At 52.8% G+C, this 21,917-nt stretch overlaps 2 protein-coding genes across 9 annotated transcripts in view; one reads left to right on the plus strand and one right to left on the minus strand.

Moving 5' to 3' along the window:
* The window catches only part of CRAMP1 (cramped chromatin regulator homolog 1), a 61,535-nt gene extending 45,279 nt beyond the window's left edge, over positions 1-16,256 (minus strand). For 2 of the 5 annotated variants that reach the window (XM_031658604.1, XM_031658603.1), the window contains exons 1-3: positions 14,898-16,254; positions 14,000-14,346; positions 2,718-2,911 (exon numbers count right to left, since the gene is read on the minus strand). In XM_031658604.1, coding sequence (XP_031514464.1) covers positions 2,718-2,911; positions 14,000-14,346; positions 14,898-15,007 — 651 coding nt within the window. In that variant the 5' untranslated portion in view covers positions 15,008-16,254. Of the gene's footprint in view, positions 1-2,717; positions 2,912-13,999; positions 14,347-14,897 lie in introns of all 5 variants that reach the window. The other 3 variants (XM_031658606.1, XM_031658605.1, XM_031658602.1) reach the window with 3 other exon arrangements.
* A 651-nt stretch (positions 16,257-16,907) lies between these two features.
* Positions 16,908-21,917, plus strand: part of IFT140 (intraflagellar transport 140) — a 103,107-nt gene continuing 98,097 nt past the window's right edge. For 2 of the 4 annotated variants that reach the window (XM_021931630.2, XM_021931633.2), the window contains exons 1-3: positions 16,908-17,029; positions 17,805-17,994; positions 21,417-21,594. In XM_021931630.2, coding sequence (XP_021787322.2) covers positions 21,448-21,594 — 147 coding nt within the window. In that variant the 5' untranslated portion in view covers positions 16,908-17,029; positions 17,805-17,994; positions 21,417-21,447. Of the gene's footprint in view, positions 17,030-17,355; positions 17,995-20,520; positions 20,654-21,416; positions 21,595-21,917 lie in introns of those variants that run through there. The other 2 variants (XM_021931632.2, XM_021931631.2) reach the window with 2 other exon arrangements.

Raw genomic sequence — 21,917 nt, forward strand, 5'->3', positions numbered from 1 at the left:
GTGGCTCATGCCTGTAATCCCAGCACTTTAGGAGGCTGAGGTGGGCAGATCACCTGAGGTCAGGAGTTCAAGACCAGCGTGACCAACATGGTGAAACTCGGTCTCTACTAAAAATACGAAAATTAGCTGGGCATGGTGGCAGGTGCCTATGATCCCAGCTACTCGGGAGGCTGAGGCAAGAGAATCGCTTTAACCCGGGAGGCAGAGGTTGCAGTGAGCCGAGATTACGCCACTGCACTCCAGCCTGAGCAACAAAAACAAAACTCTGTCTCAAAAAAAACAAAAAACAAAAAACAAACACGGTCCTCTCTCTTGCCCTCGCTCTTTCTCACATACATACTCAGATACGGAGAACCCATAGCAGAAAGCATTACATGATCAGAACAGCCAATTATTAATTATTATTACTAATTCAGGACTTCAGAACTCCTCAAAAAGCATCTGCCCGACAGAAAAACTCTAATGAGCACCTTAACCCAATGGGAAGGAAACGAACTAAACTGCTTGAATAAAGGTAAACGGGGGTCATTAACAAGGAACTCCTCCTCTGCTACTTTTTTTTTTTTTTTTTTTGACGGAGTCTCGCTCTGTCGCCCAGGCTGGAGTGCAGTGGCCGGATCTCAGCTCACTGCAAGCTCCACCTCCCGGGTTCACGCCATTCTCCTGCCTCAGCCTCCCGAGTAGCTGGGACTACAGGCGCCCGCCACCTTGCCCGGCTAGTTTTTCGTATTTTTTAGTAGAGATGGGGTTTCACCAGTAGTAGTAGAGATGGGGTTTCCTGGCTTCTACTTAGCCAGGATGGTCTCGATCTCCCGACCTCGTGATCCGCCTGTCTTGGCATCCCAAAGTGCTGGGATTACAGGCTTGAGCCACCACGCCCGGCCTCCTCTGCTGCTTTTAATGGACAACCACATCTCCTGCTCCCGGGCACCCAGACCTTCTTACAGAGGCTACAGTCTTGCCAAGGAGGAAAGGCCACGCCACAGGAGTAATTGTTTCAGGCAAGAATCAGCAATGGTTGCTGATTCTGAAAATATTCCAGGAATCGCAGGTCCTCCAAGACCAACAAACAGCTTAAAGGCACGACTTGGGGCTAGAATCTATACAAAAACAGCCTCCTTGCTGTACTCTAGAATCCTCAAAGGGAAGAAAAGGAACACACGAATGTGTTTAAATGACTTCATACCTACTGAAACGGGACTCATGCACACTACTCTTCGGACAGTCAGAGTCAAGCCACACTGTCACGGCAGTCGGGTCCACCTGGCGTGGACAGAACCTAACCCCCAGGGCGGGAGCGACCCTGGCCACGGCATGCACCGTAGTCAAGTCTCACGCCCACGTTTATGGGTGTCTCCTTTTCTAATGCCTCTCTAAACACCTCATTCCAGAGCCTCCATTTCTTTCTTGAGCATTCTGGTTCCCAGGCTTGACAAGACTTCTCCATCACTCCAATTAATTAGCTACTAAAAGAATAAGGCTCCTGGGAGGCCAAACTAGGCAGACTGCCTAAGCTCAGGAGTTTGAGACCAGCCTGGGCAACAAGGTGAAACCCCATCTCTACTAAAATACAAAAAATTAGCGGGCATGGTGGCCTGTGCCTGTAGTCCCAGTTACTCAGGAGGCTGAGGCAGGAGAATTGGTTGAACCCAGGAGGTAGAAGTTGCAGTGAGCCAAGATCATATCGCTGCACTCCAGCCTGGGCAACGGAGCGAGACTCCGTCTCCCCCAAAAAAGGACAAGGCTCACTGATCATGAACCTACTTCTAATATTGTATGCCAAAGAAGCAGTCTGAAGTATGAAACGTGCACACAGATGTTTACCACAGAGTCACTTGCAACAACAGAATCTGGAAGGATCTCAGTCGTCCTTAACCACACAGGAATGGCCAAGCAGAGCAGTGGCTGGCCAGGGCCTCGAGGGCCACCCTGTCCGGTGTAGCTCTTCAACTCTGCACTGCGGTGGCAGCAGCCGCAGACAGTACATCCACCCTGGCCATGGCTGTGCCCCAACACGATGTTTTTACAAAAGCAAACAGTGAGCACACAGGCAAGGAGAACATTTACAGGCGTTAAAAAAAATACAGAGCAAAAGAACTATGAAACACCATGAATAATGCAAGCAATGGTAATTAAAAAGTATGCTCACAATAATTACAAGGATTTAGAAAACAATAATGCAGGTGAAACTGGCCAGCAGGGAGCACGGGCATTCACTGGGCAGTGGGGTCAGAGAGTGACTTCTCTCCATTTTTAGGACTTTCCATTTTGTCTCAAGTCAGCGGCAACATCTCGTGAGGTTTCTCAGCTACGCTGGCCCCCGAGGCAAACACTCCCTTGTGCCTCCCCTCAGAGGCCATCCCTCCTAAATCAGCCCACTCAGCACAAAGGGAAGGCCCTGAGACAAGAGGGCCTTCAGTCAAGAACATCTCTGAGAGACAAGCGGTGAGAATATCCAAAAGGAAATGAAGGAAACACACAAAAACACCTCCTCACAGACACCTCACCAGTAATAGCTTCTAAAATCTCAGTGAGGAGATAAAATGGCCAAGGTCAGTGGGCAGGGCCTGGAGCCCACACCAGCCTCGGCCACTGCAGGGGTCCCCCAGGAACCTGCGTTCTAGAATCTAACAGCAGAGAGGAAGCACGGGGAGCGGAGGGCAGGGCTCTGAGAGGGATGCCCAGGCTGCCTGGCCGTGCCTCTACAGCCTACTCACCTCGTACAGCCCCTCGAAGAAGGTGTTCTTGTCCTCTGTGCTCCACGACTCCCACTGCCGCCGGACCTTTTTGCCTTCTTCCTTCTCGCCACCAGAAGACCCTAAGTTCCGGGAGGAGGAGCGCGAGCCCCCTGCAGGGGCCGCAGGGGCAACCCCAGACACATTTCCAGACGATGATCCACCACCTTCAGCTCCTTGGAGAGAAAGCACCGTACAGTGATCTGTTCCCGAAAGCTGGCGGGCCGGGCAGGACAGAGGGCCAGAGGGAGGGAAGGGCCCACTGCCCTGAAGTCCCACTCCACACTCCTCAACTGAGGACACTGGCAGGCAGCACCCAGGACCCACGGCGCCAGCGAGGCTGCTCAGGACTGCCAAGATCTTTACCTGGCCAAATGACCCTCAAATGCTTTTACAGTTAGAAAAGGAGCACGATTCTATGTGAAACCGTGTACCAGCACGACACTGCAGCTTAAGACACACTGTCCACAGTGCAGACAGAGATCTCTTCCATCTGCAAAATGAAGCCTCACGTCACATTTCGTGCGTGTTTCTTTTGCAAATGAGGTTTTTGGCTGAAATATTCTTACTATCTTTTCAAAAAAGTAGGTTGAGATTCAAGCTCAAGAAAACATTTAAACGTGTACAACACCACCTTCTTTTAGATTAAATCAGTGCTTCGGAATATGAACCATTTAATGCCTAAGAATCTTTAGTCTTAAAACTCCTTATCCTCAATCAATGCCCACCAACAAAATGTACTGTTCTCAGAATGACCTGGTAACCTTGCAAATCCTACTACAACATCAGTCCCCAATCTCATGCCGAGTCCTCTGAGACCAGGCAAGGAGGGAAAAGCCCAAGACGACCCCAAGGAGGTTTCAATCCCCAGCTGTGAACTGAGAACCCCGGCCAGGCTCCGCCGAGACCGCGGGCAGAGATGTGGCAGGAGTCAAAGACCGCAGATGAAAACTTTTCATGGCCTGACACACTCCTCCCACCCATCTCAGTTCCTCCTCACACTGGGAGCGGGAACTGTCAGGGTATCCCTGTGATAACCAGGGTTCTCTTTATATGGAACTGCAGGACCACAAAAAGTTGGGAAACCTTCAAACTCTGAAACAAAAACGTTTAAAAATCAAAAGCCAGCTGGGCGTGGTGGCTGACTCCTGTAATCCCAGCACTTTGGGAGGCTAAGGTGGGTGGATCACTCGAGGTCAAAAGTTCGAGACCAGCATCCCCAGCATGATGAAACCCCATTTCCACTAAAAATATAAAAATTAGCCAGGCGTGGCCAGGTGCAGTAGCTCACGCCTGTCATCCCAGCACTGTAGGACGCTGAGGTGGGTGGATTACGAGGTCAAGAGATCGAGACCACAGCAAGACTGTGTCTTCAAAAAAAAAAAAAAAAAATTAGCCAAGTGTGGTGGTGCGTCTATAGTCCTAGCTACTTGGGAGGCTGAGGCAGGAGAATTGCTTGAACCCAGGTAGTGGAGGTTGCAGCAGACCAAGACTGCACCACTGTGCTCCAGCCTGGATGGCAGAGCGAGACCCTGTCTCCAAAAAAAAAAAAAAAAAAGGCAAAAGCCAAGCAAATGTAGATTATTGTAAAAATGCTTTCCTAAGGAGATAACCACAGGCTCTTCCGTCCAGATCCGCTTGTGGGTCGACCCAGAAGTGGGCCGTGCCTGGACAGCCACATGCAGGCTGGAGGCTCAGTGCCTCACCCGGTGGTGGTCTGTCTTCAAATTTGGAGGCGGAGGTTGCAGTGAGCAGAGATCGCACCACTGCACACTAGCCTGGGCGACAGAGTGAAACTCAGGATAAAAACAACAAAAAAAGAGCTTAAAAGAGAAAAAAACCTCAGCCTCTCAGTCGCGCCAGCCCCATTTCTGGTAGTCAATGTCCGCATGCGGCCATCATTGCAGAGAGAGCTACCAGACGGTGCTGCACCTGAATGTCCAGTATTCACAGCCCGCTGGCGTGGAATAAACAATGCGTTCCAAGCGTGTTCCGCCCAGCCAGCTTTCCGGCTGCTCCATTCCCATCCTGCACAGACAACAGAAACAAAACTCAGGTATGCAAACGCTCTGCGCTACAAACTAGGTTAATCAAACGCCTGACATGTTATCTGGCCCTGCTCATTTCTCACCAAACCTGGACTTAATCAACCTGGTGCTTCCCCAGAACCTGGGGCTTTCACAGATGATGGACAGGTTCAGATGCCATTGGAAACATGACTCTTCAGTACAGGAGCGTGGATTCCTCACGTGGAGTCACTTCTGCAAGGACTGCCTGTCCACCTCTGCACCACCCACAACAAAGGCTTGCAGAGCCATTTTCAGGTTCCTAAGAAACACTCGCCAAACTATATTTTTCCAAGACCACAACTTGCTAACCGGCTCTGCCATTACATATCAGGTTTATTTTTGCCAGCCCATGTTGACATTAGGTATATTTGAAAAAGTAACAGACATAAATTTCCTAAAATTCCATAATCCAGATGTCTTGCTAAATCTTACTGGATCACAGCACTGGTGATCCAAGACAAGGAGAGTGAAACAGTAAACACTAACAGAATGGAGTGTCTGAGCTGGACGGGTTCTCAGAGGTAGAGAGGAGGCAAAGGCACACAGAAGAGGTGAAAAGAAGGCACAACAGTAAAGGCAGCTCTGACGAGGCTGGTAAAACAGCACCCATTCCTCAGAGGAGCAGGCCACCTCCCAGCAGCCCGAGGCAGGTGCGAGGTGCTCACCCTTTCCTTCTGATGTTTTAAAAATGACACATTCTCAGTAGAGAAAAGTAAAGAAAGATGTACATCCAGAAAAGAAGGCAGGCCTGAGGTTGGGAGTTCAAGACAAGGCTGGACAACATGGTGAAACCCTGTCTCTACTAAAAACACAAAAATTAACTGGGCGTGGTGGTGGGCGCCTATAATCCCAGCTACTTTGGGAGGCCGAGGCCGGCGGATCACTTGAGGTCAGGAATTTGAGATCAGCCTGGCCAATATGGTGAAACCCCGTCTCTACTAAATATACAAAATTAGCCCCGTGTGGTGGCGTGCACCTGTAGTCCCAGCTACTCCGGAGGCTGAGACAGAAGAATCACTTGAAATCGGGAGGCAGAGGTTGCAATGAGCCGAGATCGAGCCACTGTACTCCAGACTGGGTGGCACAGATTGTCTCAAAAAAACAAAGCAGATTGCCAGGCGTGGTGGCACACACCTGTAGTCCCAGCTACTTGGATGGCTGAGGCAGGAAGACTGCTTAAGTCCATGAGTTCAAGACCAGCCTGGGCCACACAGGGAGACCTTGTCTCTACAAAACAAAACAGACAAAAAACTCCCAAAAAACACGACAAGAAAGCAAATCGCCCCAAGTACATTATTCTAGACTTGGAATGCTTTTTTGGTTGTTGTTGGACAAGGAGTCTTGCTCTGTCACCCAGGCTGGAGTGCAGTGGTTCAATCTTGGCTTACTACAACCTCTGCCTCCCAGGCAGTCAATTCTGGCACCTTAGCCTCTCAAGTAGCCGAGATTATGGGCACACACCACCACACCTGGCTAATTTTTTGTATTTTAGTAGAGATGGGGTTTTACCGTGTTGCTCAGGTTGATCACGAACTCCTGAGCTGAGACAATCCACCGGCCCTGGCCTCCCAAAGTGCTAGGGTTACAGGCATGGGCCACTGCGCCCGGCCTAAACTTGGAATGCTTTTTAAAAAAGAATCACAGACTTCAAAGCAGAAATGGACGGTGGCCTCTGGTTTACCCCTAAAATTTCAGATGCAGAAGCGGCTTCACTGCTTGACCTCGGCTCACTCAGTGACTACAGCTCAAGCGAAATGAAAATAGAAAGTGAGACCAGAGACACCTGGTGGAATACAACAATGGCAACTTGGGCAAGGTCACCCTCAGCTCAGAGAAATTCAGATGAAAACAAAAGGTGATGACTGAAGGAGAAGACAAAGAAGCAACAAGAAAAATGAGAGGAGAAAGGCAAGACATGGAAAGAGAAAACGACGTAAACAAAACTAGGTGGGCTTCTCTGGGTGCAGGACACCCAGCGAAAAGCAGAAGGCCAAAGCCAGGTCCATCTGTGACTGTTGTTGAGACCACAGAGGCTGAGCATGGTCTGCACAACGAGGAGAACCATCGAGAAGCCTGCAGGAAGTGGGGTGCAAAAGCAGGATCCCCAACAGTGTGCTCTTTGAAAGCAAGAGCCGTGTGGGACTCTCCCATGCCCAGGCCTGGTCCCAGGCCTCACACATGGCAAGTGCTCAGTGACAGCACAGGGTCCCATGGAGCCCAGATAAAGGGCCTCCCCATGCTCCCTCTGCCCCTGGGCAGCCCCAGACAGCACATCCCAGGCTGCTGGGACCCAGGTTCTCCCAAACGGAACCTGCCTTCCTGTTTAGTCCACGTCAGTGCCACAGTTCTCCAGAGGCCACACTGCTACCTAATTTCCCCTTCCCATCTGCACTGCGTACTTCTCAAGCCAGCTCTGTGCTGCCCAAGTAGACAATTTCAACAGCCTCTTCTTGGGGCTCCCAAACCCCAGCACCTGCCGAAGCCTGCTGTGCAGAGTGTGCAGTGAGGACACAGCCATGTGGCCCCAGTGCACTCTCCCAGCTGCTGACCCCTCTACCTAGCTCCAGACAGGCCCTACCACCTGCTCTTTGCAACACGTCCTCTTCCCCATCACATGTCCTAGGTTGGCCTGGAATGCCACCACCTTTACCCCTTCATATCACCTTAAAAAGAACAATTATCCATATCTTTCAACTGGGGAAGCTGAGGCACGGGCTGAGTAGGTCACCCACAAAGCCACACGGCTGCTCAGTGCCCAGCAGGCCTGGAAGTAACAGAACCTGCATTTAAATGGCGCCTTTAAAATGCATTCAAATGCCCTGCTTCTTCCTGTCCTCGCAATGTCCTGTCCTTGCAATGTGTAGCTATCTCCATCTTACAAATGGGGAAACTTTCACAAGTTATTAATAGCGATATGTCATTTAAAAAAAAAAATGAAACAGGGAAACTGAGGCTTTAAAAGCCCCAAAGTCAGTAGTCAGCAAGAACCCGGCAACCTTCTCACTCGAAATCCAGGCGTTTCCCATGCCGTGCCGTCAGAACAGCTCCGAAAGCCAAGCAGCACACACTGTCCTGTCACAGAGCTGGAGGATCAGGGTCGTGGTGCGGGGGACACCGACCTCAAAGTCCCTCCCTCAGTCTGGAAAAGGCGAGAATTAAATGACTTGCCCAAAGGCACGCGGCTAACAGACAGCCAGAGCTGGGCCTTTGGAAGATGTCTGTCTCTGGACGTCAGAGGTCAGACGCAAAAGCCCAGTGACACCCTGTCGTCGTCTCTAACATCAATTCACTGTCCTGGAGCACTCTTTCTGTGGTTTGGTGAACTTCCTTCCGAGGGTTAGGAACAGTAAAATCAAGAGTGACAGAAGACCCACTAACTGCGAGGAAGTCAGTGACTGGTCTGGAGGTGAGGGGACTGCAGTGAACACACACATCTCCCCCAAGCTTCACTCATTCTCAGCTAGAAAGGCACTGGCGACACCCGCTCGTGGAAGGGCATCTCCAGACTGGACCACACCCCAACCCCAGCACAGGGACACGTCCTCACGGCCTACGTCTGCAGCATAAGAGTGCAGGGACCCTTCCCAGGAGGCCAAGGATGGCGCAGAAACTGCAGAGGTCCGACGCATCCACCTCCAACTCTCCTGAGGCATTCTGTGCCTCTCCTAACACAGGGCATTGCATCAGATGCTGGTGCCGGCAGCTCCGGTCTTGGAGCTGGAGTTGTGGCTGAAGGCTTTGTGGACACCATCTCCACCAAGGTCACACGGCAGGATCCTTCAAGCAAGCCAAGTTGCAGGCAAGGTGTCATCTCAGATGAGTCCTGAGCCTCCCCTACCCGCCCTATCGTCATGCATGCGCAGTGCTGTCACTCCATCCTATACGACAGGCAGTCAGTGAGCAAACGGGGACCCCTCCCGACCTCACATCATCCCATCAATCTAAAGATCTGGTCCACACTCCAGGCGTGCCTGCAAGAGCCCTGGTCAGGGTCGCCCGACTCTGAGATGTTCTCTTTCAGGTTCTGAAGCTGACCTGAAACCTGATGGTCTCCACAACACCCCCTGGGAGTCACTCACACTGTCCCCCTCTCTGCCGGGACTCCCACCCTCAATGCCTGCAAAGCTCAGCGTCCTCCTGCAAGCTCCGACCAGTACCGTCTCCTTGAAGATTCTCCCCTTCCACAAATATTTGAAAGAAACACAACTATAACTCCACTGTTTCTATAAAAGCGTATGCCCTCTTCATCAAACACCAGAAGATTTCTAATTGTATCCTGTAAATATTTCACGATATCCCAACGAAACCGCAAACTCCTGGAATGTCTCATCTTTTCCGCGTCTCTAATGCGGTTCTTTAGTGTTAAAAATGCTGCTGTGCCAGGCGCGGTGGCTCACGCCTGAAATCCCAGCACTCCAGGAGGCCAAGGCGGGCGGATTGCCTGAGCTCAGGAGTTCGAGACCAGCCTGGGCAACATAGTGAAACCCTGTCTCTACTAAAATACAAAAAATTAGCCCAGCGTAGCAGCGTGCGCCTGCAGTCCCAGCTCCTCAGGAGACTGAGACAGGAGAATTGCTTGAACCTGGGAGGTGGAGATTGCAGTGAGTCGAGCTCGCACAACTGTACTCAAGCCCAGGCGACAGAATGAGACTCCGTCTCAAAAACAAAACAAAAACAAAAAACAAAACCCCGCTGCTGTTACCAATGTGACAAAGAGCTTCTACACACCACTTTATACAACGTTAATTTTCACATTTCTGATTCAGATATCTGGAAGCATCTCCCTGTTATCTCGATATCCTTATACAACCCAAAACAAGACACAAAAATGAAAATCGAAAAGTCTACTTCATTAGACAACTTCACAACAACAGACACCACAGAAACTAGTTTTAATATCAAAAGTATATAGGTATTTGAAAAGCAGCTCAGCCTTCAAACCAATGTTTAAACGTTGCCTTACCTACTTTATCTTTTTTAGTTTTGTTTTGGTTTTGAAAGAGGGTCTTGCTGTGTCACCCAGGCTGGAGTGCAATGTCCACAGCTCACTGCAGCCTCCAACTAGCAGCCTCAGGTGATCCTCCCACCTCATACTCCTGAGCAGCTGGGACTACAAGTACAATCTTTTATAAGACATCTTTTTGAAATATCTAGAAACTACAATCAGTACACAGATTATACAAAATATAAAGAGCAAATTGTGCACAGTTGTTTACCGATTCCTACACACAAATGACTGTCACTTCAGACTACACTACCCTATTTTGGAGATGGTGCATTTCCCCATCCATGATGGAACTGCAGTTCTTCGGAGTGAGTGAGGGGGGCTAAAATAAGCAGAGGCTCTCTGTCCCCACCCCCAGTGTTCTCTCATCCCATCTGCCCCAGCAGAGCACCAGCATTCCTGGACTTCTACTCACCCCACAGGTAGGCCCCTTACCCCGCCAGCCTGTGCAGCCTCCTCCTGCAGTCCTGTAATCTTGAAGCTGCATGCATTTTTCATGGCAGAAACACCAGGTGCCTGTTAAACACCTTATGGCTTAAGGCAGGTGTTTATTTTTATTTTTATTTATTATTTATTTTGAGACGGAGGCTCGCCCTTGTTGCCCAGGCTGGAGTGCAACAGCGCAATCTCGGCTGACTGCAATCTCCGCCTCCCGGGTTCAAGCAATTCGGAGGCAGGTGTTTATTTTATCCCAAAGATGGACCAGTTTGCCCAGGGCCAGCCGGACCACGAACTGGCCAAACAGGGAAAGGTATGAGGACCCTGTCTTGTGACCGACGTCTTTCAGATGATTTCTGCGGCTCTGGGCCAAAATCTCCCGTGTGTCCCAGGGTCACGTGGATGGTGTAGTAGACCTGAAGGAATGTCTGTTTTGGGATTTCTGGCCTGCAGCTTACCTTCTGCTTAGGTTGAGCACGTGACTTAAACAATCTACTTCAGGTTCTGCACTCATCTAAAAGCGAAATTACAGAGATGCAAGATGCCTGGCACACAGGCACTAAATCACAGCTACCAACCCTTTATCAACGCAAAAAAATTTAAATTTGAAATTGTACTAGGAAAAAAAAGCATTTTGCATTGGAGCCAATAAACAGTCTCTTCTTACAGAGAAAGAAAACACACTCGCATGCACAGAAGTCAAGCAAGGAGAGACTTTCCTTTACTCCACAAGTCCTTTCTTCCAGATTCACTGTGAGAGTCTCCGGCCCAGAGATTGAAACTGGCAAGGGCAGTAAGTAATCAACCAAAGGAACTGCCAGTGATTGAGCTATGTATTCCTTAGGCATAATCGAAGTTACATCATTTCCAAGTGAAAAATTGAAAAATGAAGTATTGATCGTTTCCTCACTGAAAGATGCTCACCACTCCAGATGCAGATTTCTCCAGAATGTAAGAGGATTCTCCCCTGAGCATTGCTCTGAAGGTGAGCTAAAGAGTGTTGCGTGGCAACTGCCACCACCCGGCCTTCTTTTCTGACGGGTAATGGAAGTGACGACTGAGCAGAGGTCTCTCCAAAGACTGGTGTCAGAGGCTGTCCTGGGCAGTGAAGTGCCTCCCAAGGCACCGAGGAACCTGAAAGCAGAGAGCAGCGGACAGGCAGCCTTCCTTCCTGGGAAGCTCCGAGGCAGACAGCGGCCAAGAAGTTCTGAGATGCAAAGGAGACCCACTTCCTACTCCTCTCCCAAAAGCCACCATTACAGCTTAGTTTATTATTTGCTTAAAGATATATTTGCGGCCGGGCGCAGTGGCTCAAGCCTGTAATCTCAGCACTTTGGGAGGCCAAGACCGGCGGATCACAAAGTCAGGAGATCAAGACCATCCTGGCTAACACGGTGAAACCCCATCTCTACTAAAAAATACAAAAAACTAACCGGGCGAGGTGGCGGGCCCCTGTAGTCCAAGCTACTGGGGAGGCTGAGGCAGGAGGAGAACGGCGTAAACCCGGGAAGCGGAACTTGCAGTGAGCTGAGATCCGGCCACTGCGCTCCAGCCTGGGCGACAGAGCGAGACTCTGCCTCAAAAAAAAAAAAAAAAAAAAAGATATATTTGCTTGTGGCCAGGTGCAGTGGCTCATGCCAGTAATCCCAGCACTTTGGGAGGCCCAGGCGGGCGGATCACGAGGTCAGGAGCTCGAGACCATCCTGGCTATCACAGTGAAACCCCGTCTCAACTAAAAGTACCAAAAAAAAAAAAAAAATTGGCCAGGCATGGTGGTGGGCGCCTGTAGTCCCGGCTACTTGGGAGGCTGAGACAGGAGAATGTTATGAACCCGGGAGGCGGAGCTTGCAGTGAGCTGAGATCACGTATCTGTACTCCAGCCTGGGCCACAGAGCGAGACTCCATCCCAAAAAAAAAAAAAGAGATTATTTGCTTGCTAAAGTGGGATAATGGATATGTCAGGAGGAGAACAAATTCTAATAAATTTGCATCTTATTAATATTAAAACATAATGAAAAGTCCCACGCTTCTCTAAGCCACACAACGGGACAAGAAGCAGAGAAAGAAGTGCCAGCGACCTGAGCGTGAGCCAAGCTCAGGAAACGTTCTGCACTTTAGCAAGCCACTCTCAACCATACAAACAAAAGCAAGCCTCCCCTCATCCCAACTGCCAAAACTCTACCTGATCACTAACGTCTTAGCAGCACTTCACTTATTCATACTAGTAGCCACGGACACGTCTGAGAGTGCTTTCACACCAACGCGCCATTTCATTTTAGCAGCTGCACTTCAAGGGGCTGAAGCAGCTGCTCTCGTTCCTTGTCTCACAGGTGAGCACACCCGACAGAGAAGCATCTCCAAGAGGGTGAAGGGGCAGAGCAAGGTTGGAGACCAGGGCATGGGGGACGAATGCCGGCTGGACTCGAGGTCCAGGGCTTCTGAACCATGAACAACAAACCTTTGAAGGAACCATGGAGCTTACGTGAGCTTAGACATACCTGTAACTAGCAATAAAAAACTAGTAACAAGCAAAGCCACTCATGTTTGCCAAATTGATCAGCAACTTTCACACCAAAATAAATTTATATGAGGCAAGTTTTAAATTCTGCAACGTGCTAAGTTACCTTATATTTACATCTCTAAATAAGTATACTTATGTCAGAATTCTTTACCAATGTGTAAGGCCATGATTCCGGAGGCCAGCCTTCTTTGGTTGAGAATGAGGCAGGAGAAGTGGGCTCAATGGAACACACTTGGCACACATCTCCAAAGCAGGTTCTCCATTAGTTCCTAATATATTTCCTTTCCAAAACTACCAGGACCATTCACGGAATTTAAACGAACATTTCCCAAGGAAGGAAGTGAAAGATTTTTTTTTCACGTGAAACTCACTGGAAGTTGATGTTATATTTGCTATTTATACAAAGTGCTGCACATGTGGTCGGAAACAAAAGGAATCAAAGAGCCATTCACCTGTGTAAGGAAAAGCACAAGGCTGAAATAGAAACAAAAGCAGACAACAATGAAGTACTGGCACATGGAGAACAAAACTAACATGTCGTTTTCTTACTATCTTGGTAGAGACCCCAGCTAAGTAGCAACATTCGCCATCACCTCAGAATACAAGGGCGAACACTACAAACTGTTGCTTGTTCACGTCCATCGTTTTCATCACTCTTTCCTTTCTTTGGCACAGAAGTAAACTCCAGTTGCAACTTAAAGGGCCCCATCTCTATGCCCTTCCTACTTTCAAGCCAGGAGCTCTTGAAGAAGAGGACAGTGAGTCCAAGTCAGACCCCAATGATCCTTTCTCCGCTTCTTACCCATCTTCCCCCAATGAGTTTCAAAAGCCTGCTCCTTTAGTGCATTGCCACCGCCTGATGTCTGGGAAAGAGACACAGCAGGTACTTTTTTCTCTTCCCCTTTCCCAAATATTGTCCGCTGTTTGAAACAGACAACCATAGAAAACCATCAGTGATCCTTTGGGAAGGAAACAGCTTTAAGGGATATCTTCACTCCCCCCAAGAAAGGATATTCACTGCCTCTTCAAAGAGTTTAAATACAGAAAGTCGCAGCCTCTTCGAAGGAGAGAGGGGACACATGCCTGATAAGTGCCACCCAAAGTGAGGGCCTCAGTGCAGGCCGCGGGATGGGTGAGCTAGGGTGGAGCCCGGCTGGGGCGATGGGTTCCTCTCCCCCGCGGCACACCCCGGAGAGGGGCTGGGGTCTCCCAAGGTGACGGGTCGCCCTACCTTTTCCGCGGGGCCCCGAGCCACCGGCGTTGCCGCTCCCCAGGGCGCTCGGAGGGTCCTTCCTGGGCCTCTTGCTCTGCGGCCGCACGCTGGACCGGAGGAAGTGGTGCTGGTCCTGGGGGCTGCCTTGCGGCGGGGAAGACGCCTGCGGCGCGCCGGGGGGCGCGGGGGCGCCGTCGGCGCCGGCCCGGGGGGTCTTCTCGTCCCTCTTTGTGCCGCTGCTCTCCTCGGCCGCGTCTGCGCCGCCGGCCCCTTCTCCTTCCAGGGACTCCTCATCGGCCGCCCGCTTGCCCAGCTTCTTGAGCCCGTCCTCCCCGCTGCCGCCGTCGCCCAACTTCACTGTCATCCTGCGGCCGGGAGAGGGGAGGCGGCCGGTGAGGCGGGCGCAGGCCGGGAAGTTTAGCGGCCCCGACGCGCTCTCAACATGGCCGCCGTTGTTTGTTCCAAATCCCCTCTCGGCGGCTCGGCCCGGCCCGCCCGAGCCCGCCCGAGCCCGCCGCGGCCCCTGCCGCCCCCACGCCGCCACCCCCGGCTCTGCCCACCGGCCCGGGACCCTGCCGGGCCTCCCCGGACGCCCCCTGGCCGAGGCCCGCGTCCAGACGCCCAGGCCGGCGGCGGGAGGGCGCGACAGGTCGGCGGACCCTGCCCGGCCCCGGCCCCGGCCCTTGGGGCTATGGGACCCCCGGAGCGGGCGCGAGTCCGGGCACGGCTGCGGGTCCGGACCGCCGCGCCGCCCGCAGTCACCTACCCGGCGGGGCCGCGGCTCATGGCCTGGCCCTAAGCGCCGGCCTCGCTCCCTGCGCCGCCTCGGCCGGCCGGACCGCAGCCCCAGCCCTAGCCCCTCGTCCCACCCCCTCCCCGCCCCCCGAAAGGCGCGGGGCTCCCGGGCCCCGCGCACCTGCCCCGCGCGCTGGTCCCCAGGGTTGGCCCTAGAGGAGGGCGGAGGAGGCCGGATCCACCCTGGGACGGGAGAAGCGCGGGCTCGCCTGCCCGCACGGGGAACTCCATGGTGGCCCAATGCCGCCGGCCCGCCTGCTTATTTTAAAACACACGTAAAGAATAATCAGCTCCGGGTCTCCGGGAATCTTCTTCCCAGGGTGGGAGATGTGAGCTGCTGCGAGGATGTACCAGTCAAAAATGCTTTTGCAACAAAGGAGCCTGTTGCATGGAACAGGTTGGAACCACCCGGGAAAGTGACAGCCCAGTTATGTCCGGGTCCAAGTGCAAGAAGCGGTAGAAGACATGGGTGTGAAAACTCTTGGCAGCAATTAATAAAATTATTACATTAACTTTGCTACCCACTGCCCTGTAAAATGTCAACAACAAAATGCAGTGACTAAAAATGCTGCAGCCCAGAAAGCGGAGCCATTCAAAAATAAACTCAGAGAATCAGGTACACACCAACCGCTTCAGCCCAGAAACAGTCCGGGACGGGCACGTGTGAGGAAGCAAAAAGGCTGAAGATTCCTCAGCAGATACTGACCCTGCGTTCAACACAGCTGATGAGAACGGGGGCATTTCCACTTCCAAGGAACACACGATCGAGGCACCACCACTAACCACGAAATACAGGGACGCGGGCGAGGACCTCTCTTTCCCAGAGATGGGGAAATGGCTTCAAAGTCGCACTGATGCCCCCACCCTGAGGTGCAGATCACGCAAGGATCCGTGGCCGTTTTCTCCTGTGGGAACTGGTCTAGCGAATCCCTTGAGTTCACGCTAGTTTGTAAAAACTCTGCCAAAGAACAAAACCACCCACGACAAACACCCCAACTGAAGGCACTTCGTGGCACAGGACTTCCCACTCTTCCTCCTCAGCCCACCCCTTTCTACTCAAGAAGCCCAAACCCCCAAAGACCTCTTCTCGGGCTCCAGAGAACCCCGCTGCCCAGGGGCCTGTCCGCCCGCACGCCACGCGCGACCCAGGCAAAACCAACTGGGCCCCCAGAGTGAACTCGCCCGCTGGCCGGGCTCCACTCCCAAGACGCCGACCGAGCACGGGCACGCGCTCTTCGCCGCCGAAAGGACCGACGCCGTCCCGATTTTACCCTAAGGCCAACGAGCACGGGGATGGCCTCCTCTTCGCGAGAACCTCCAACCAGACTGGACCGTTCTCGGAGGCGCAGTCTCCTCGAGCCCCGTCCCGCTCCGCACCGGCGCGCGTCTCGCGATGGGGACGCAGAAGCCTCCTCGCCCCGAGGCCGGTTCTGGCTGTACCGCGCGCTGTGGAAGCGACGCCTCCCCCGCGCTCTCCCGCGCCGCCCCAAAGGACCCCCTGGCCCGGCCTCGCCATGACAGCCCCAGCGCCCAGCTTTGGTCACCTTTTTCATCAACGCCGAGCGGCAGCCTGGCTTCCCGGGGCCTCCCCGGGTGCCCGCAGAACCAGCCGGGCCGGGCAGCCCCGGCCCCCGAGCGCCGGCTGCAGTGAGGCGGCGACGCCTGGCTGGTCGTCTGCCTTGGGAGCGACTGGCCGAGCGGCGCTAGCCCCGGCACGTCCCTTCCGCGGGCCGGCGCGCGGTTGACGGGGCTGCGGGCGCTGATACCGCCGCAGCTCAGCCTAGCAAAGCCGGCCCGCCGCGTTCAGCAGCAGTTCCGGCTACGGCGGCCGGTGGGGGCCGCACGGACTGCGCGCGGGGGCGGGGCCGGGGCGCGCGGGCGCGCGGGGCGAGGCGACGAGCGCGGGGGCGAGCACGCCCAAGGTTTCTTCGGGCGCGTCTCCGCAAAACGGCGCCCCCATTGGCTAGGTCTGGGCGGGCGCGCTCGCCCGGTGGGCGTAGGGGGCGAGCCCACGGCGCGAGTACTGTTGTGACGCCAGTCTCGCGACCTTGCGGACTGTGCGTCTCTTCGGATTGGTGGACAGGCAGCCAATAGGCCAGGGCTCGTGCTGTGATTGGCCGCAGCCGTGTTGACGGATGCATGAGAAGAAAACGCCGTGGTAGCTCGGAGTGTGGAATCGGGCGCGAACCCGAGTTCTGAGGAGAAGTGTGGAAGCGCGTCCGAGGCAGTTTCGCGCACCCTTTCCTGAGTGGGGTGTGTGCTTCTGCGCTACGTTAGCGTGGCCGAGCGGTGCTGGGCACTTGGTCATTTTCTTCATAGCAACAAAGCAGAGGGGTGTTTTTCAAATTCTAGTGTGGTTTTTTTTTTCTTTTTTTTTTTTTTAGACGGAGTCTCGCTCTGTCGCCCAGGCTGGAGTGCAGTGGCGCGATCTCGGCTCACTGCAAGCTCCGCCTCCCGGGGCTCAGGCGATCCTTCTCCCTCAGCCTCCTGTAGCTGAGACTACAGGCGCCACCGCACCAGGCTAATTTTTGTAATTTTTTAGAGACAGAATCTCGCCATGTTGCCCAGGCTGGTCTCGAACTCCTGGGCTCCAACGATCCGCCCGCCCCGGCCTCCCAAGCGCTGGAAGCCCAGGCGCGAGCCCCGCGCCCGGCCGCCAGCTGCTTTCTGGGGGGCGCTCCCTGCCTTGCTCCGTTCTGTGGAGTCCGGGGCCCGGCAATGGACACAGGCGCTCAGTCACCCAACAGCTCAGGACACTGCCGAGCGCATCGACTTTCCCAGAAACGCCTGACCCACGCCCTCCACTCCCAGACTAGAAAAGCGGAGCGCAGCGAAGGCCTGGGCTGAGACCGCCCGGCGCTGGAAAGGGCCCGCCTCGGGATGCACGGGAGGGGAACACGCCCAGGAGGGGAGGATGCCGCGGTCGATTGGGGCTGTGACAGCGCGCCCTCAATACGAAGGGGACCCGGACGCCGGCCCTGCGCCGCCGTCTCTCCTAAAAAAAGCTCGTCCGGCTTCTCTCTTGCAGAACGGAATAACCCGGCCCCCGGCGCTCAGACCTCGGAGCCGCACGTGCGTGCCCGATCGCCTTCGGCTCTTTCCGGCCGCTCGGGGCGCTTCGGGCGTCCTCGGGGCCGCCTCGCTCACCTTCGGCTATTTCCGCGTTCCTGGCGCGCCGTTGTCCCGGCAACGCGCGGCGGCTCAGCGGCCTGGCAGAGGTGAGTGGCCTCAAGGGCTAGGGCGGCCGACCCAGGTCCTTAGGAGCCAGGCGGGGGTTTGGGGCCGAGGATCTGACCGGTGGCGGGCGTCGGGACCCTCCTGTCTCCTCCCACGATCCCGTCGCCGCCGAGTCCCCGCGGCCCCTCGCGGGTGCCATCGAGGGTCCCATCGAGGCTGGGGCGGGCTTGGCGCGGGGTCCAGGTCGCCCCCGCACGGCCTCGAATCGCGGCTGATTCCGGTCGCTGGGAGAGTCCCTTTGGAATGGGCGGGGTGGGGAGGTGGGCGGCGCCATCACATACCCCAGATGAAGCGGGACTAACGAGAGGAGCAAAAAAAAAAACATTCTATGCTTGGTCACACGCTGGGTCGGCTCTGAGGGTCGCGTTGCATCAAACCGCCAGCGCATGGCTTCTCGATACCGTCCGCTGGATGCAACGAGGACCCTGCGCAGACCGGAGGCTCTGGATTGTGGCCCGGAGAGCGAGGCTTTGTAGGGTGGTCCCGGGTGCCTGCCCCTGAGAGTCCACCGTGGAGCCCCGTCCAGGGGTTCCCTACTCGGCGTCACAGAGGAGGAAGGCTACTCAAAGCCCTGTGGCCCTGTGACCCCGTGCCGCTTAGCTGAATGGGCTTAACAGATTATTTCCAAAAGCTGGTTTAATGGAGGCACTTGTAGAGGCTCTGGAGACGCTGGACGCCTAAAAGTGAGAGGAGTACATCAGTTAGAATAAATACAGTTTTTCTCTGGTTCCCCAAAGTTGATACATCTCCCAGTTGTATGTTCCGGAGACTGGGACTTTGTTTCAAGGAAAGGAAGGGTACTTGTTTCTGAACTAACGCTATTGCAGATTGTCATCAAGTACGTAACTATTTTATTGGTAGCCATCTCTCCTCCTCGTGTCAACTTTTATAAATTATACTGATAATACTCATTTTGGGAACTTGTTAAAATGCAGGTGAAAGGAACTATGAAGAATTATATTAATGCATTGTGTAAAAATGGAACTCATTCAGTCAGGCCTGCAACCCGTTTCTTATATTAATATCACAACAGGAAGAATCTCTCTCCTTGCTAATACGCAGCTTCATCCGCGCAGGGCCTGTTCTGTGCAAGGCACTGTTCTGAGAAGCTGGGAATACTGGGTGCCTCCGGCTCTCTGGGAAAGATAATATGGGGGGCAGTGTGTGAGCAGCGAAACTCACATTTACAGTAAAGTCTAAGTGCAGCCACGGAGAAGCCCAGCGTTGTGTGGGGACACTGGGCAAGAAGCACAGGACAAAGGCAAAGCCATCAAGCCCTGAGAACTCCCTTACCCAAAGCCGGGCGGGAACCTTGAAAAACCCCAAGCGGGAAAGCAAGTAATTAGGACCATTTGCCTTCATAGTTAGTACAGAGTGTTGTACTAACGTATCACTCATTTTTCAGAGAAATATTTTCACCGAGTAAACTTGTTAGATACTAATTTCCCATACCCCAGGATTTGTAACCTTGGCTGGCTGCAACATGTTAAAACTCTTTTTTTTTTTTTTTTTCCAAAACCGAGTTTCGCTCTGTTGCCCAGGCTGGAGTGCAGTGGTAAGATCTTGGCTCACTGCAACCTCTGCCTCCTGGATTCAAGCGATTCTTGTGCCTCAGCCTCCTGAGTAGGTGGGATTATAGGCAGGCACCACCACACTCAGCTAATTTTTGTATTTTTTAGTAGAGACGAGGTTTCACCATGTTGTCCAGGATGGTCTCAATCTTCTGACCTCGTGATCCACCCACCTCAGCCTCCCAAAGTGCTGGCATTACAGGTGTGAGTCACGGCGCCCGGCCAAAACTCATTTTAAGAGGCAATTCCAGCTACTTGGGAGACTGAGGCAGGAGGATCACTTGAGCCCAGGAGTTCAAGGCTACAGTGAGCCATGATCACACCACTGCTCTCCAGCCTGGGAGCCCTGTCTCTAAACAAAATACATATTTTTTAATTTAAAGGTTTCTTTTGCTGTTTTAAATTGCCCAGGTTTTGATCTAGAATGTGTGTTTGTTTGTTGTTTGGGTTTCTTTTTTTTTTTAATTTATTTTTTGAGACAGAGTCTTGTTCTGTTGCCAGGCTGGAGTGCAGTGGGGTGATCTCAGCTCACTGCAATCTCTGCCTCCCAGGTTCAAGCGATTCTTCTGTCTCAGACTCCAGAGTAGCTGGGATTACAGGCGTGCACCACCACAACTGGCTAATTTTTTGTATTTTTAGTAGACGGCGGCGGGGGCGGCGGTGCACGTTCTCCATTTTGCTCAGGCTGGTCTTGAACTCCTGAGCTCACACAATCTGCCCACCTCGGCCTCCCAAATTGCTAGGATTACAGGCATGAGCCGCCGCACCCATCCTGAATAATTTTAAATGGTGGCAAACATTTCTACAAATATGCTCTTCTCTGCCAGTTAACTTCTCCAAATTGACTGAGGTGTAAAAAAGTGAGAGTAACCAGACTGTCACTTCATGTATCACCCTAACCTTCCTGAAAAGGGACAATATGTATATCTTTTCCAGATCTGAGAGGAAGAATGAGAGCGATTAAGTTCACTTAACTGATCAAGCTCAACTTCTCACAGCTGCTGCAGCTGTGTATTCCTGACTCTCTAATGGAGGAAGCCTTCTGTCTTCTACCACCTGTGAGTCAGAGGTAGCGGACAGTCTGATTTTATGCTTTACTGGAAATTAAGTACTGGTTTTTTTCTGTACCAGTACTCTCTTCTGGAGCAGTTTGCTTTTATCTTGTTTGAAAATGTTGTTTAAAAGGCAGCGGTGACTCACAGCTATAATCCCAGCACTTTAGGAGGCCAAGGCAGGAGGATTACCTGAGCTCAGGAGTTCAAGACCAACCTGGGCAACATAGTAAAACTCTGTGTCTACACAAATTATTTAAAAATTAGCTGGCCATGGTAGTGCATGTCTGTAGTCCCAGCTACTTGAGAGACTGAGGTGGGAGGATCACTTGAGCCCAGGAGTTTGAGGCTGCAGTGAGCCGTGATCACACCACTGCACTCCAGCCTGGGTAACAGAGCGAGACTTGGTCTAAAAGGAAAAAAAAGGCAACTACAGAAATAGAACTTGTCCTTATTGTGACTGGAATGAAAGTTACTGAGGATTGCATGTGTAGTCTAGGCTGCAGGGCTTTTCTTTCTTTCCTTCTTTGATGGCCATGAGTTGTATTCGTCTCTGTCACACAGCCTGGGTGATTCCGAGTCTAACTACTTCTCGTCTGCATTTCTCCCTGTTGGAGATCTCCTCGCATCAGGTTGTCTGCTCAGTCCACAAGGCATTTTCAAGTTGCCGATGGTCTTCCAATGGTAGCTTTGGGATGCTTCCCTTTTGTCATTCCATGTATAGTCATTTTGTTTGTTTTATTTAAAACTGATTGGACTTGGTCATTTTTTTCCCTGCAGGTTTCAGCGCTGAGCAGGCCTGAGTTCTGTCATGGCCCTCTATTTTGACCACCAGATAGAAGCCCCAGATGCAGCGGGGTCACCCTCACACATCAGCTGGCACCCTGTCCATCCATTCCTGGCAGTTGCTTACATCAGCACAACCTCAACAGGCAGCGTGGATATTTACCTGGAGCAAGTGAGTGCTCAGAAGCAAGGAGCCTGACTGTGGTAGCTTCGGGCCCACGTTGTTTGTGTTGCTGTTGTTCTCGTGTATGTGCATCTGTGAGTGTGTGCACACATGTGTGTGCATATGGGTATGTGTGTGCGTGTGTGTGTATATGCGTGCATCCCTATGTGCGTGTATGTGTGTTGGTGTGTGTATGTGCATATCTATGTGTGCATCTGTGTATGTGTGCGCACACGTGGGTGTGTGCATATGGGTGTGTGTGTGCATCTGTATGCGTGTATGTCGGGGGGTGTATGCGTGTGTATGTGTGCCTGTGTGTGTGTGTTCAAACG

The sequence above is a fragment of the Papio anubis genome, chromosome 18 (assembly GCF_008728515.1).
Source record: "Papio anubis isolate 15944 chromosome 18, Panubis1.0, whole genome shotgun sequence".
Taxonomy (NCBI): Eukaryota; Metazoa; Chordata; class Mammalia; order Primates; family Cercopithecidae; genus Papio; species Papio anubis.